Source organism: Falco punctatus (assembly GCF_963210335.1).
Source record: "Falco punctatus genome assembly, chromosome: 1".
Classification (NCBI taxonomy): domain Eukaryota; kingdom Metazoa; phylum Chordata; class Aves; order Falconiformes; family Falconidae; genus Falco; species Falco punctatus.
The window spans coordinates 106,971,226-106,986,605 of record NC_137580.1 but is presented as its reverse complement, the minus strand read 5'-3'; the positions used below and the strand labels follow the sequence as shown (position 1 = coordinate 106,986,605).

At 44.5% G+C, this 15,380-nt stretch overlaps 1 protein-coding gene across 6 annotated transcripts in view; it reads left to right on the top strand.

The window, feature by feature from the left end:
- MYO1C (myosin IC) overlaps window positions 1–15,380 on the top strand; it is a 131,403-nt gene that overhangs the window by 22,422 nt on the left and 93,601 nt on the right. For 5 of the 6 annotated variants that reach the window (XR_013925790.1, XR_013925791.1, XR_013925792.1 and 2 more), the window contains exons 2-3: window positions 12,388–12,543; window positions 13,184–13,299. Coding sequence is in view for 2 of the 6 variants with exons in the window: in XM_080374086.1 (XP_080230212.1) it covers window positions 12,388–12,543; window positions 13,184–13,299 (272 nt within the window). In the remaining 4 variants the exon portion in view is untranslated. Of the gene's footprint in view, window positions 1–2,896; window positions 3,231–12,387; window positions 12,544–13,183; window positions 13,300–15,380 lie in introns of those variants that run through there. The other variant, XM_080374087.1, reaches the window with a different exon arrangement.

Sequence of the window (15,380 nt, the reverse complement as noted above, 5' to 3'; positions counted from 1 at the left end):
GGCTCGGCTTGGGAAACGTCGCTTCTGTTACCTTTGATCTTCCCTGTGCTTCTGCACTGAGCAGGGCTTTGGACCGTTGTCTGTTTCTTTCAATGTTCCAACACAGACCAGTGCTAAACCTACCTTTGAAATGTGCCCTGAGGCTGCCTCCATTAATAATTCACCTAACTCCTCAGTTCGTTGATGATAAGAAGGGAATAAAAATCATGCCAAATCGAGTTGTGCAAGAATTGAGAAGTACTAAGAATATTTTTTCAAGATGGAACCTGATGAGGGCAGAAAAGCTGGTGGCACTGCAGCGCTCTTCAGAAAGTTTACCCTAGCTTCCTCACAAATCCTTGTCACGGTTGGCACATTCTTCCCGTGACGAATGACATCCACCACAGCACAGGATCTCTGGGATCAATGCCTTGGGTCAGAGTTAATTAGAGGGGAGTGCTGCGCCGAACCACGGACAGCAGCACATTACTTTAGTTTTAAATAGCCTCCTGTCTGAGCAGTGGCCATGCACAGTCTTGTTTTACTTTACTTGCTTTACTTTAAAGCTTTTTAGCTTTTTGCTTTGCATCTTTTTACTTTAAAGCAGGGCTTTACCTTTTCTGTAATAGAATTTGAAAAGCAGGCATTTTGAAAAAAGAAAACAACAAAACCAACTCAAAAAAACTTTAAGCAGAGCTGACTCCAGATACTGCCAGTATCAGCACTTGAGCTTGGGAAAGATTTCACGGCCCTGCATGTTCAATGGTTAGAGAATCTGCCTGATGGTGCTGCAAAATCTGGGTGATGACTGCCACAAGGGACCGCTTTTAATGGATTCCAACAGCTGAGGTACTTGTAATGTTGGTTCTGGGCAGGTATGTAGAGCAGGACTCACTCAGTAGTGCTGCATGCTGCCTGGGGCCCTGCAATCGTATCTGATACCAGGTACTAATATACCTAAGGGCCAGAGAGCCTTTTTGGAGAAAGGGAATTGTTTTATTTCTATTTTCTTCTTTATCCTATGATTGTGAGAATAGTCTTCCCCACTCTAGAAGTGGAAAACAAAAAGGAAAAAGAAAACAAGGTAAAATAAATAATATCCTTCAGAAGAATCTTATGATGAAAGGACGTTACTCAGTTGTCACCTCTGTTCATCTGCTTATGGTAGTGAACTGGTGACGATAGCTGACATTCAGTGTCATACCTCAGTTTCAGAAGTATTTGAGCAGATGCAAGAGAGAGTCTGCAGTAGTCTTTTTTCAGAAGACCATGTGCAGCAGGAAAGATTATATTCCCAGTAATTTTGATAAGGTTCCGGTGGAAAATTAGGCATTGTTTGGATTGGGCTTGTTTACTCGCTGCAGGTGTGGCCACTTGCATTTAGGGCAAACGACCTCTGAAAATTCAGCTGATGAGTGTAGTATTAGACTGAAGTTTGAGACCTTCCAAGCTGCAGGTGCAAGTTAGGTGTTTTGCCTTGTGTGCGTGGTGCCTTGTATGCTGTGGCTAAACCTGCATCTAGTTGGTAGTCATTTGTGGTGCTCTTGGCCAGATCATTTGAAGAGGGAGTCTGTTAGGAGGGTGGTATGAAGAGAAATGGGTGGCAGTATGCTTTGTGTAGGTTGTGATTATCTCTGTTGGGAGACTTGCTGACAGACCCTATCTTCTTTGTTAGCTGCTATGTGTCAGATCAAATGACTGAGTGATTTTTTTTATTATTATTTTTTTTTTTTTTAATCACTGATGCTTGGAAGTGGAGAGTCACCTGGCTTAGGGCAGAGCTTATCTTCAAGGGGTCTGCCTGGCCTCCCATGCAGCTGCCAGACAGCAGCTCTGTATGCTCATAATGTGAGCTGCTTGTGACCTGGAGCACCTGAAGGGTGGTATATTTGGCTGGGCTCTTTGCTGGGCAGTGTGCTATCGGCACATCTCAGAGATCTGTATCTTTATTTGCTATACCTGTAATTCGTTTTAAGATGAACGCATAGCTTAGACCCTTGAGGAAGAAAATAATTAATTGAATCATAGAATAATTTTAGGTTGGAAGGGGCCTGTGGAGAGCTCTGGGTCCAACCCCACTTCCAAGCAGGGCCAATTTAGATCAGGTTGCTCAGACATTGTCTGGTTGATTCTTAAATATCTCTAAGGATGGAGTTTCACAACTTCTTGGGGCCCCTGTTCCAGTATTTGACAGCACTCGTGAAAAAAATTTCCCAGTATCTCATTGGAATTTCCCTTCTTCCAGCTTCCTTCCATTGCCTTTTGCCCTAGCTAGCAAAGGCTGCATATACATTTTGACTTATGTCAAAAAGTTGATCTCTGGCTGCTGGTGGGTTTTCACACTCGAGGTGTAGCTGTGGACATTAATTTTTTTTGCATGAGACCAAACACTGGTGGCCTCAGAGACAGCTAAACGTGCTTCTTCTGTTTGCAAGGGCTGGAGACAGGGTAACAGCGGCTTGACTGTGTCCTGCTAGGAAGGGTCTTACTTGGCAGTGCAGGTTATTTTGTTATATTTTGTTAGAGGGGTCTCGGGGACCGCCATATAGAGAGGGTGTTCCGAGGGTGGATGTCTCAAAATGTTTCTGGAATAAAAGACTGCTGAGCTGCTCTGCTAAGTCCTCGCAAGGGCAGAGAAGGCAAACTACGCCTTGACTTTGGACTCTGTAGCCCTTTGGTTTGCTGAGGGATTACAGGTGTCACTATAAACCCGGGAGATTTTGTTGTGGTTGGGGTGACTTGGGAGTGGGTTCGGGGAGTCCTCTCGCTGCTGCTGCTGTTTCAGCGCAAAAATCACCGTAATGGAGCATATCGCTTCCTGCCCTGTTTGCTGTGGTTTGCGTGCTGGGCTCGGCACCAGGTTTTTCAGCGCCTGTGATGACTTTTCTTTCCGTTTTTCCCTGTCATTGGGCAGCGGGGACTCCGCAGGCAGGCTGCAGGCACAGGACAGCTGACTTCGCTTGGATGCCGCTCCCGATCTCTGCGCGTCGGTCTCCCCTCTTTGGGAGGGGAGGAGAGTTCCTCTCCCTCTCCTTGGAAAACGCCCCCACCAGGATGCTCCAGTAGGAGCTGGTGGGAGGGAGGGAATTCTGACTGCACCGAAATTGTCATGAAAAAAAAAAAAAAAAAAAAGGCAACTGACAGAAGAGTGAGAACTTGTCCTCAGATTCCTGCTTTTGCAGCAGCGTAAACTAAGTCTCTGCAAGTGCTGCGGGAGCTGGCAGGAGGCAGAAATGAAGTTCAGAGGCGCGGTAAGATTTATTCAGCTGTTCTGGTGGGTTTGCAGCTTTCAGATGCGTAGCTAGTCCAAGAAGAAGAGAGATAAGTTTTCAATTTTTCAGCAGGGACGTGAAATGCTTCAGCCTGCTTTGCGAAAGACCCCTGCATTGGAAGGTTATGTGAAAGGGGATTAAAACCCCAGGAAACACATGTTTTGGGGAGGAAGCCAAGGTGGGACTCGGGAAAGTGGGAAGAGAGGGGGAAAGCTGCCTTGGGGGAGAAGAAAGGGTGGAGCTTTTGCTTGGGTGGAAGGGGCATGAGGTTGTGAACGTACGGTACTGGTGCTGGGCTCTGCTTGTGTCCTTCCCGGGGACATGGGCTTCTTTCTCCCTGACTGCCACCCGAGGGAAGGGCAGGAAATACCTGCTTAAGGACTCCTTGCCATGCAGTTCCTCCAGGGTGTATTTACTTCAGCAAATCTTTGTCCACATTTTAGTGGCAACCAGAAAGCCCGGGTCTGTGTACTGCTTTGCAGGACAACCACCGGGAGATTAGAAAAACGAGTATGTGGCAAAAGGTTGAGAAGACTAGGATTGTTACTTGGAAAATGAGATGAGTAAGAGAGGAGGAAATCCAAACACATATATGCGGTAGTGCCACAGAGAAGGCAGATCATGAGCTCCTTTTTTTCTGTGTTGTAACGTAGGAAGAGGGACATTCGGTTAAGTTAAAAGTTGCCAAAGAGATGCAAAGATGATTTTTGTGCAATGCATAATTGGGTCATGGAATTCACTGACACTGGAAGATGTTAAGGTCAAGAATGAGGGAGCATTATAAAAAAGTGTGTGGGCTTTTGACTGGATAAGAATGTTCAAGGCTTTAATTGGTATAGTTACCAAATTTAGGAAGAGAGGAACTGAAAACGTCATGTCTGTAGATTTAAGCAATTCTCTGGCTGTTGAAGAAGAGTTAGCACAGGGCTGGAGCATCTCAAACCTGCTCAGTCTAGGGATCCCTGCATGTTTTTTCCCAAATAGTTTAGCATTGACCGCTGCCTGAGAAAGGGCCTGAGGGATGAAGGGAAGTGCAGAGCTTCTGGAGGACCTGCCTGGTCCCTCCCTGCAGCAGCACGTTTAAAGGTGGAGATGATAGTGCTTGGATTTCTGTTGGCATGGAGGACGATGGAGCCAGCAGACCTCTGTACAGCAGTGGATATAGAGGAAGGTTTTTAGATGTGATAACGCGAGAGTGATAAGCAGTGATGTTGCGTAGGGTGGTGCTTGATATTCTCGGAGAGAACATGTGGGTGTGGAAGTGTCCTTCCCATGCCCTGGGAATGCACTGGAGTGCTTGTTCTGGTTGGAAAGTTTTGCTATCTTTGAAAGACATAATGGCCCAAAATGGTTGTGTGGGGTGTGTGGAATCTAGTGGAGAAGGTGGCAACATCTGGTGTGGGGAAGGGCAGAGTGCTGCAGTAGTAACCGTGTGAGACCCGCAGTGTTGTAGTAGAGAGGTGAAAGTATGAGAGTAGTAGTAATAGTAGTAATAGTAAGAGAGGTAAAAGGATGTGTGCATTGGGAGGGGAATAGAACAGCAGTTCAGTGGCTGGGGGTGCAGGCTCAGCACCCCATTGCTGCGAGCAGGGAGGCAGGGGGAGCAAGTCATGCCCTGATCCTTCTCTGTAGGCCAGTGTTTGTTTCTGCTCCCCTCTCACCTGCTCAGTCTGATTGGGGAGTCAGTGGCAAAACTTACTCAGAAGGGCAGTGATCTGAGTTTTTGCTTTTTAAGCCATCTGTCTTCTGAAGCTACTGTGTGCTGCACAGGCCTGTGACCCGAGGTCACAGGTAGTCCTGTGTGTACTGTGATCAGCAGCATCTTTTAACTAGCAACAGCTTGTGGCATCTGTTCAGGAGCAAAAATGTCAGCTCCCTAAATATAGAAATTTAGTGTATTTACTTTTCCAGGCTTGGTGATCTTTCTGGTTTGCCTAGTTCCTTTTTCTTACTGCTATTTTATATTTAGCTTGTTGATTGAAATATCAGCATCCCCTCTTAGGGGAGAACATTTTTGCTCTCCTTCAAATCAGTTCTTATAAATACCTTTTTGTTTTCACTACTAATTATTTCTCTTTTTTCCTAACTTACTCTCCCCGCCAAAAAAAGTAAAGTCTAGAAAATGTAATTACGTTATAAGCACTGAACAAATTATATTACCTGCTTGCCCTGAAAATCTCCATGGCTTGCTTTAGTTTCTGTCCATCAAAATTTGCATTTTTCATTTACATTTGAGCTCCTTAGGTGAATTCTTACTATTCTAAATGTTGCAATGTTAAATGTCATTGATTAATATATTGAGAGTCATAATTAATTGCAGCAACATCCGCACCCTGCATTATTGTTTTTCAAAAGATTAAATTTTTGTTTTCACAGTTCTAACTCCCTATGACCTACATGCATTTGATAGATACTTAAAATAATGCACACGGTGTGATACATTGCTCACATTTCCCACTTGGCTTTGCATTTTAGGGTGGGAGATTAAATGATTCTGTAGCTTGGAACATGAGGGAGGCAGAACTTTAACTTCTAGGCAGTTTGCTAGTGGGAATGTAACAAATCTGTGAGAGCAGAATAAGCTGGCTTCCCCTGTATTTCCAGTTATGTTTTAATGTATTCCAGTTTGTCCCTACTTAAAATCTGGAAGATTTCAAAATAAATAGTTTACAAGAATTAGTCAAGGAAATAGCATTTCTCTCTCTTTCTAATACAATTTTTTGACTAGGGTATTCTTTAGTTAAATCCTTCCAACATGTGGTTTAGGATCGGGAGGGAAGTATTGGAGAGGGAGAACCAGGTTCTGAGCATGGGCAAGCGCTCCTTGACTCCAGACATTCCTTTGTTAGCGATGTATTGCTCTAAAAGAAGCAAGAATAAAAAAATGCTTCTGCTATAAATGGTCCTTGAGTGGCAGCTGCTGACATGGTAACTTTTTTTGCAGGTTAACGTTGTTCCCTTTAACTCTACTGATCTGTCTAACTCGTCAGGGTTGTTACCTGGTTTTGATCCCATTCGATCTGACAGTTCTGATTTTTTTCAAGTTGTCTGGTCAGAGCAGCTTACCACTTTGTGGGAAATAACTTCATTGGGCTTATGTAATTAAAAGCAAAATAAATAATATCCTTTTGTTATTTCATTATCTTTTTTACTAAACGAGCCTGATGTATGGGATTTGTGTCATAGAAATTATTGTCTGAGCTCAAGTGGTTTCAGAAGGGGCAGATAAAGCCATGTGGTTGGTTACAGAGGATGTATACGTGAGATCTAGAGCTGCCTGTTAGGAAACCCTCTTTCCAGCTCAGCTGTTGACTAACAGAGATCTGTGTCCAAAAAGTGCGGCTAATTTTCAGTGTGGCAAGAGGGAGGAGGATCCTAAGCGGCTGCACTTCACTCCTGGAGTCACTGGCAGGCAGCAAGTGCTTGACTAAGATCCCTTGATTCAGGCCCACTTCAGTTGTTTACCTTATTGCTTTCTGCATGTAAAAGGAAAGAGGAGCTATCCCGTTCTGCACCTCAGGAATTGAGGTCCTGGATAAAACAGTTGATTTTTGTCTGCTCTGCTGTCTAGCCCATGCTGTGTCCAAACCCCTTCTCAGGCTGCAGAGTGAAGCAGAAATCGGAGGGATTTTTTTTCCTTCCTGCGGCTTTGGCATGACAGTGAAGAATGTCATACTATCCAGGAGACAAATGTGGTTTAGCTGCCACCTCCCCACAAGAAATTTGTTCTTGGTTCAGACTTCTTATTGTCTTCCAGAATCTAATCTGAATTTCCCTTCCCACTCACATTTGCTTCTTGCCTGTTCTTCCGTTCCCGGCTTTGTAGCTATTTGTGGAACCTGCAGATCAATCATCTTTCACTTGATACCAAGATAAAGGTGCCTGCCTCTTTCTATATGGCACCCACTTCCTGCAGTTGTTTTGGTGCAAGCCTCCTGCTCTACTCAATGGAGAGCGGCTAATTTGTAAAAATGCGTGGTCAGAGGGAAATATTAAAACCTATCTTTTTAGATCTTGAAGCAGAAATCTTGTTTACATCGTGTGACTTTTCTTTCTAAATCAGGTGATTGTAAGGCTTCCCTGTGCCGTATAAGACCACTGACTTTGAGAGCTCCAGGTGTTTTCACATGCGCCACTCCTGGATGCTCCAGGAAGGAGTTAAGAGTTGCCTGAGCAGCCAGGTGCTCTCTGTTCTCTCAGTGATGGGCAGCATTTGTGGACCTGGGGTTGCTGTGCCCATGCTGACCATTCAGGTACCCGCCCTCTGGGAAAATCAAGGCTGGGAGATCTGGATGTAAAAGACTCCTTCCTACCCATGTGTTAGGCTGTTGGGTGTTGCGTGGCCATAGACGAGCTGATGGACAAAGCAGTGGCAGGAGTTTCTTGCTTAGGTCAGCCCTGAACTCCTGTGCTCGTGGCAGAGCACCTGTCTTCCATCACAAAAGAAAATTTCCCCGATGTGCTTAGCCTGTGTGACTCAAATACTTTGGATTTTGTTGTGCAGAGCAAAAGGTCCTGTTTTTCATTTTTGAGGTCGCCAATTCCTTAGCAGAGGAAAGTCTTTATCATACTTTGGCATTTAGCATACTTTAAAAGAAAAATACTTGTTTGCACCTTCACAATACCACGTCAGAGATTTACCAGTTCAGTTTAAGAGACTCTTTGGTATAGCCTTGAGTGCTTTTGTGCTCCCAGGAGCTGTTTTTGAAGGGATTTTTCTGGTTTTGTTGATTCTTGTGTGAATACAAAGAAAGGTTGGAACCTCAGCCAATGTAAACCTGGCTCTGCAGGCTGCATTCAGCAGCACCAATTTACACCAGCGGAAAGTCTTTCCCAAAATTTAATCACACAGAAGAAAAAAAGGCGTGTGGAAGTAGTACCGCTTTGGTAATTGCACTGGCTTGGTCCCCACCATTCAGGAGTGAAGGCTTTTCCTTTCCTGGCAGTGAGCCACTGTTGTGCTAACAGCTCTGGAGAAGAGATTAAAAGCAAAGAGTGGGTTAAAATAGTGTGGGAATGGGTCCCTTGGAACTGTACCTTGGGGTGGGTTTGAGAAACGCGGTGGCAAAAGTCAGCTTGGACTCTCTCAAGTAGGAGTGACCATAGGGACAGTGATTTTAGTAAGGGATGAAAGGTGAGTTTGAGAGAGAAGGCACAGGCACTCCTAAGCCCACAGGCACCAAGATCAGATGGAGATTGCTCAGATTTTTGCAATTCCCTGTTTGCAGCCTGGGCTGGGTGTGGTGCTAGCGCAGTAAGTATATCCTGCAGAGGTTGGGATCCTTAGCCTGGTCCTCCTTTTGATTCCTGTAGGTAGGGTGAAGCACATGGCGGAGCTAACCTAACGAACTGTTGGTGTCAAAAGGGCACCCGTGCTCCCTTTCCTCCTTGCCCTGGATCTGACACTCACCCCATTCCATGGTAGGGTGATTCACCTCACTACCTTGATGGAAAAAGACTGGCTTCTTTTTTCCTGGTCTTTGTTTTGCTGATATAGTGAGTTGAGGTGGTTCAGATAACAGACAGGTAATTGCTTGCATTAACACATGTCAGGGAGGCAAAGTCCGAAGGAGGAGATGTGTTGGGTTTGGCAGTGGTGAGCCATTAAGGCTGCACCTAACTTACCTCCTAGGTGGTGGTTTCACAGCCCTTAAAAGCAGCAGGAACTGGCCCTGCTGCTGAAACACTTGCTCATCCCCAGCTCCACTGTGGGTTCCCAATCTTGTGCCACCATAGCTGTCGGCCATTGCAAGTGATTATGTGTGGAACCAGTGTGGGAAAACGGCCTGGATTAAAGTAATAAAAACCATCTGAGGTAGTTTTAATGCATGTTGGATTTCCAGTCTAGCTTATTGCACAAGTGTGAGAGTCAGTGCAAGCCAAGGGTGCAGCTGCGCAGAGGGCAGATGGAGCAGTCCTTTCGCCTGCGTTCTCAGTGTTGGGACAGCTCGTCTACCCCTGTACTCTCTTAGCAGCTTCCAGAAAAACTGATTTTCACAAGGAAGGGGTCTGATCAGACCCTCACAGCCTATATTCTCCTAATTATCTGGAATACATGCTCCCTGCCACATGGCTTTCATAGTTGTCTGAGTGGGTCTCTTGCATAGCAGAGAGCAAAGGATGTTCTAAATGAACTGAACGTCAGCCGGAGGCGTTTTGGCAGAGATAAATCTATCCTCTGAAAAAGATGCTAAGGGAGCCAGTTCTGTCCATACGCAAACTGTTTAATGGTTAATTAGCTTCACTGTAACTTAATTAACCCCCAGACTGGGTTTTGCTAGCATTAATTTACAGCCACCAAATTTGCTGTCTGCCTGCTAATACAAAATAACTAACATTTCAGTTATTTTAATTTATTCAATGCCTCACTGTCACAGTCATTCAGTAGGAACATATGGTCATTATCGTGATTATTTTTTTCTAAATAGTGTCTTCTTTCCCCATTTTCTTCCTTCTGCATTACTGTTCTGTTTCCATTTTGGAAAAGGATTTATTTTCACCTCCTTTTACGTTGCATCTGTTGAAGTTACTGGCAGTCAAATAGTTAATGTTGACCTTTTAAGTTGGTGGTAGGCTTGGACATAAGCAATAAAGCAAATGAGCAAACGCTGGCACAGAGAAGCGCTTATTGCTCAGCTGTGGTTTACGACTGACGTTTGTATTTGCATTGAACTTGGGCTTGGGGAGGGTACAGTGCTGTGATGAAAATGTATATTCTGGAGAATGTGACTGCATCATGTCAGCTAGGTGACCTGGACACATTTAATTATTGTTGAAAAGTTGCGTTTAGTTGTTTGGGGTTTTTTTATGCTGACTGAAAATTTCAGGTAGTTAATTTGTTCTCACGGAGAGAGGTTGGAGTTGAATGAGAAGAAAAAAGCGTGGGGGAAACCGAAAGCTCCTTAGCCTTAAATGCCTGTCCCAGAGGAGGCGGCAGAAGTGCATTTCTCTGTAAGTAGGATAGATTGCTGCTTCCTTAGGCTGGATGTGTACAGCTGGGAGCAGTTTGTCCTGAGCTGGGAGTGGCTGATGAAAGAGCTGCTGAAACTGCTAAGTGACGTTTTCTGTGAAAGTCTTTAGGATTATATAAACTTGGATTAACTGTGCTAGGGTGGAAGTTTCTCCTCGGTCATTTTTGAGGCAGCTGTGTTTTAAAACTGTATTCATATACTTACCCACCTGAAAACTAGTTATTTTCTGTTGGGTCTGCCTTTGTTCCCATACCTTGCCCAAAACCTGCTCCAGGATTTCACTGCTCTGATAGAAGAATTCTAATTTCTAGACAGAGTTTCTTTGGATGTGATTTATCTCTATTTCTTTTGCTAGTGTTGCCCTTTATCTCGTCACCTTCCTTCTCCAGGGCTTATCCCTTTCCTCTTCACCTTGGCAAAGAGGGTAGAAGAAGACAACAAAGCGCTTGGCTGAAGGTGTGGAGGAATTGGTTTGGGAAGTTTTGGGCTTACTTAGTGACAGTATCTGCAGAATTCCTCCCAAGCTGGATCTTTCAAAGCTTAGAAATCAAGCCTTCCAGACCATGAGACTAATTGGAAAAAATAAAAAGGGAAATCAAAATTATGTTTCTTTGTGGTGTTTGAGCCATTAGAGTGGATCTGGATTTGAGATTTCCAGGAGGAACTGATTTTTCTTTCTGAAAGCTCCTAGTTTCATGCAATCACTTATGCCCAAGCACTGGGCTTTTGGGAAGGAAGCCAATTACAACTTGCAGAAATAGGCAAAACTGCATTTGTAAATATTGGTAAGCCTGAACAACTGCAGACTGAAGGAATTTGCACCCATTTGGGCCCAGATTTATACTTCAGTGGGTCTTGCCTTTATTACTACTTAACAAAACTCAAGGTAAATTTTTCTTCTGACCAAGGTTGTTTTTATTTTTTTTTCCCCTGCATGCCATCAGTCCCTGTGCTCTCACCACTATTATATCTTGAGAAGGAGCAGAAAGGAACTACCTGACAACGTGAGTCAGCAAAAATCATCTACATCATTGCACAGGGTTTTGGGGCTGGTTGGCAGCGTGGCAGCAGGGGTCCGGCATTCCTGGTTTGTAACACTGCTACAGGAGAGGGTGCCTGGGTGTCACTATTAGTGCGTGCGCCTGTTTAGGAACAAGAATCAGCAGTGTTTGTGCCAGTGATCGTGACATCCCAGAATGTAACAACAGGTTCTCTGAAATGCATTAGTGCTTTAGGGAAATGATTTAGAAGTATGCTTGCTGTGAGGAGTTTGCCAAATTAAGAAGGATTTAAGAATATGATAAGGAAATGCAGGCAGATGTGAGGCAAATGGTTTAATACGTTATATCTCCCATCTCTGATTTCTGTACTGTCTCCCGTCTTCTATGCCTTGTATATAGTCTCTCCATTGTGTAGAAATCTTCTCTGCAAGTAGCGACTGAGTCACTTGGTGCACATTTCCTCACCCTGTTTTAGTACGTGAGGCCGAGTGAAGCAAGAAGTCAGCAGACCTGTTGTTTTCCAGAAATGGTTGTGTCTGAACCACATCACTTAGAAAATGAAGCCTTTAAAAGAGGGTCATGGAATAGAAATTGTCTGATGCATGAGATAGATGTTGGTGTCACGGTCTAAATTCAGTGGCATGGGATGCAGAAATGTCCATTTCTCTGAATTTTCCTATTGGGTATCTTGCTAAAGCTATTAAATTGGTCAGCGATGTGAAGCTGTTTGCTCAAGAGATGACTCATCATCAGTCATAAAAGATTCCTTACCTCGAAACAACTTCCCATTACGAAGTGAGAGAGAAAAGTAGAGAGCGCACATTTCAGTCTCACTCCTGCTAAAGGATTTCTGGGAAAGGAAAGCCAAGTTTTATTCTCCTTATGAAATGCTTGCTTGCTTGCTTGATTTAAAGTCATTGGAAATTTAGCAATAACTTTTCCCTAATGCTGGCTTGTCTTCCGTCGAAGCAATTAGTATAAACCAGTTGATGAAGTGTTAGTACGCACTGACTAGCGTTTTCAACAGTAGTAGCAGGGTTATTCTAACATCCTCTCCTGTTTGTAGGTTGTCCGTGGGTAGTTGTGGTTAATGGTTCTTGTGGACTCGGTGAGCTGCATAGAAACCCCACAGATATCCCAACCTTCCTCTGCTTCTGGTTGCAGGGAGCGGGGACTAACGGCATTCGGCTGACCATGGAGAGCGCTCTGACAGCCCGCGACCGTGTGGGGGTGCAGGATTTCGTCCTGCTTGAGAACTTCACCAGCGAAGCAGCCTTCATTGAAAATCTGCGTAAGCGCTTCAAGGAGAACCTAATCTATGTGAGTAGCAGAGTGGCAGACGCTGAAGTGTTCATTCCTGACGGGAATTTGGGTGTTTGCAGCAGAAGACGTGCCATAGCTTTGCTTTTGGATTTGGAGACGGTGGTGTCAACTTCAATAGACCGTGGTTGCTTGTTATTGTTACCACTCCTTTTACAGAACTAGTCTGAAATTCTGTCCTGATAACAGGCGTAGGGACTCACTGCAGTGCTCCAGTGGAGGTCTGCTGGCATTTACAGATCTTGCCAGCATGGAAAAATCCACCTCACACCGCATTCTTCTATTTCATGAATTCACTCTGTGGTGGGCAATCCCAGGCTTGAACTTGATCCTGAATGGTGTATCAGAAATAATCCAGTATTCTTGCCTGTTACAAGCACTAAAACCGTTGGCAGGTGCTGTTTATCCAGTAAGGATAACATGTCTCGCGTGACACCCACAATGTCATTTCTTGCTGTGCTAAGAGGTCACTTCTTCAGCACCCTTGGCCTCTTTGGAAGCCCTCAGCAGCATCCGCAGTACAGTGGGGCAGGCGGCCCTTGTCAACAACATCACATACAGTCTTCAGAGCAGTCTGGGCTCTCAGAGAATCTGCTGCCAGACCTTCTGTAACCTCTCTGCTTCGTGTTTTCTTTTTCAGACATACATTGGCTCCGTTCTGGTGTCTGTTAATCCATACAAGGAACTGGAAATCTACAGTAAACAGAACATGGAGCGATACCGTGGTGTCAGCTTCTATGAAGTTTCTCCTCACCTGTGAGTGGCCTGTGGGTAAACAGTGCAGTTTGTGCCGTTCCCACGCAGGCGTGTGCAGTAATGACATGTGAAAACAAGCAAATGGGACTCTTCCTTGTCCCAGATGCAACCCTAATAGTCATAGGGATAGAAAGGATCCTTCGGAGGGTGTGGTGTACGGCTCTTTCTATTCCTGTTCCTCTCTCCAAAGAGGATGAGTTGCCTTTGCAAGAGCAGTATTTGGAAAGGGAGTTGGTTCCTTCCTGGCTGGAGGAACAGAGCTGCTTACCCAGCCCTGGCAGGACAGGAGTTCATTGTTCCAGGGTTACTTGGGGTCTGCGTGTCCGGGCTGTGAGTTTTCCTCTGCTGCTACATCGCTCATTCAGCATAGGGCAAACTAGGGGAAAGAGTGTGTCTATATGTGTGGTGGTTTCTTTCCTACCTCTGCTGTTACAGCCTGACCAATATTTATCTGGTATTTCCCTTGTTGCTAAGATACCGTCAGCCTGTTGGAAGAAGGAATGTATTTATTTACATGGTCTGGCCTGGTGAGCATTCCCAATTTCCCATTAAAAAAAAAAAAAAAAAGTTTGAGGTTTAAAGTTATTTTTGAAAGCATTTGAATTTTTTTGTCAGACTGAAAGAGAAAGATGACTGAGAGCTGAGGACATTTGGCTCCAGAATGTTTTCTTACAGGACCAAGGGCCAAATTCTGAGCACCTCTTGGAGGTTTTTTGATGGTGGGGTTTTTTTTCATTTTTTTTTTTAAAGAGGTCTTGGAAGAGTAAATGATATTATTTTTGAGCTATTTGGATTGTTTCTTATTATTGGCACATAGCCCAGGAGAGTAAGCAAAACAGAATGCGCTGCAAGCACAGAGAGGGAGAGAAACACCATTACTTGGGGAAAGTCTGAACACTCGAAGTTCTATTCGTTACGATAAAAACATGATTTTTATAGTGTTTGGGGCTTTCTGCGTAGATATGTGGGGGATGATTAAATCTGTAGAAACTTACATTTACACCTGCTAAGTTCTCCCCTTGTTCTCGATGGGTCTGTGTGCAGGTGCCCCCGCTGAGAGATCTGCCCCCGCAGGGCAGTGGCCGGAGCGAGCAGGGGGTTACCGTCACTCCTGCCTCCCAGGCAGGGACCCGGCCGGCATGCCGCCCCGTTTGCCTGCCATCAGGGCATTCCTCAGGGATTCTGTGTCCTCAGATGAGAATTTTGTGACTCTCTGGAAAACCCTTGGGACTGTGGCTACCTTTTCATTTGTGCGCAGTAGGGCGAGGGCTGAGCGTGATGGCAGTGCTCGCATATAACATGAAACGCTAAGCAGTTATGCTCTAATTCCTGCGTGTGCTACACAAAGTGACTTAAATCACAAAGTAGCTGGTTGTTTCTGAGGCTGTTGTTCTCTTTTCGTGTCTTAACTAGTCCTGTAAGAAATTGTGAAATGTGCAGCTCGTAAGTAAACCCTTGAGAACTGCGGTACTGAATACCACTGCCGCTGCAGCTAGGAAAACAGTATTTTTTGTTAACTGTTTTTATCAGCAGTACTGAATACCACTGCTGCTCCAGCTAGGAAAACAGTATTTTTTGTTAACTGTTTTTATCATTCTGTTAAAAACCACCACGTTATTTGATTATTTACATAATGTTATTTGATTATGCATTTAAAAATATTCTGAGGTGTAGTGTGGTACTCAGTGCTTCTCCTTTTACAGTTTCAGGTGTCTTTTTCTTCTTTCTCTTATTCTAAACTGATTCTAGAAAGCCAAAACACTTCAAGATTGCTATTCCAGTGTCAAAATAGTTGCAGGCTAGGCCTGGGCACTGGGTTCTCTGGGAAGTGCGTCACATTCAAAGGAGAAGAGTTATCCCTATGGGCTTGAAATGAGTATACTTCCCAGAGTGATCTGTCACATCCTGTCCTATTTATAGCCTGCCAGGGGGTTCAGAGATGGCAACTACAATTGGGACCATAAACATCTTTTAAGTAAAGTGGTATGCACGACTGCTAGCTTTCTGCTTGAACTTGCAGTACTATAAAATCACCCAACAAAGGCACACTGTCTAGAGGCAGTTCTTAACATTGAAATTAA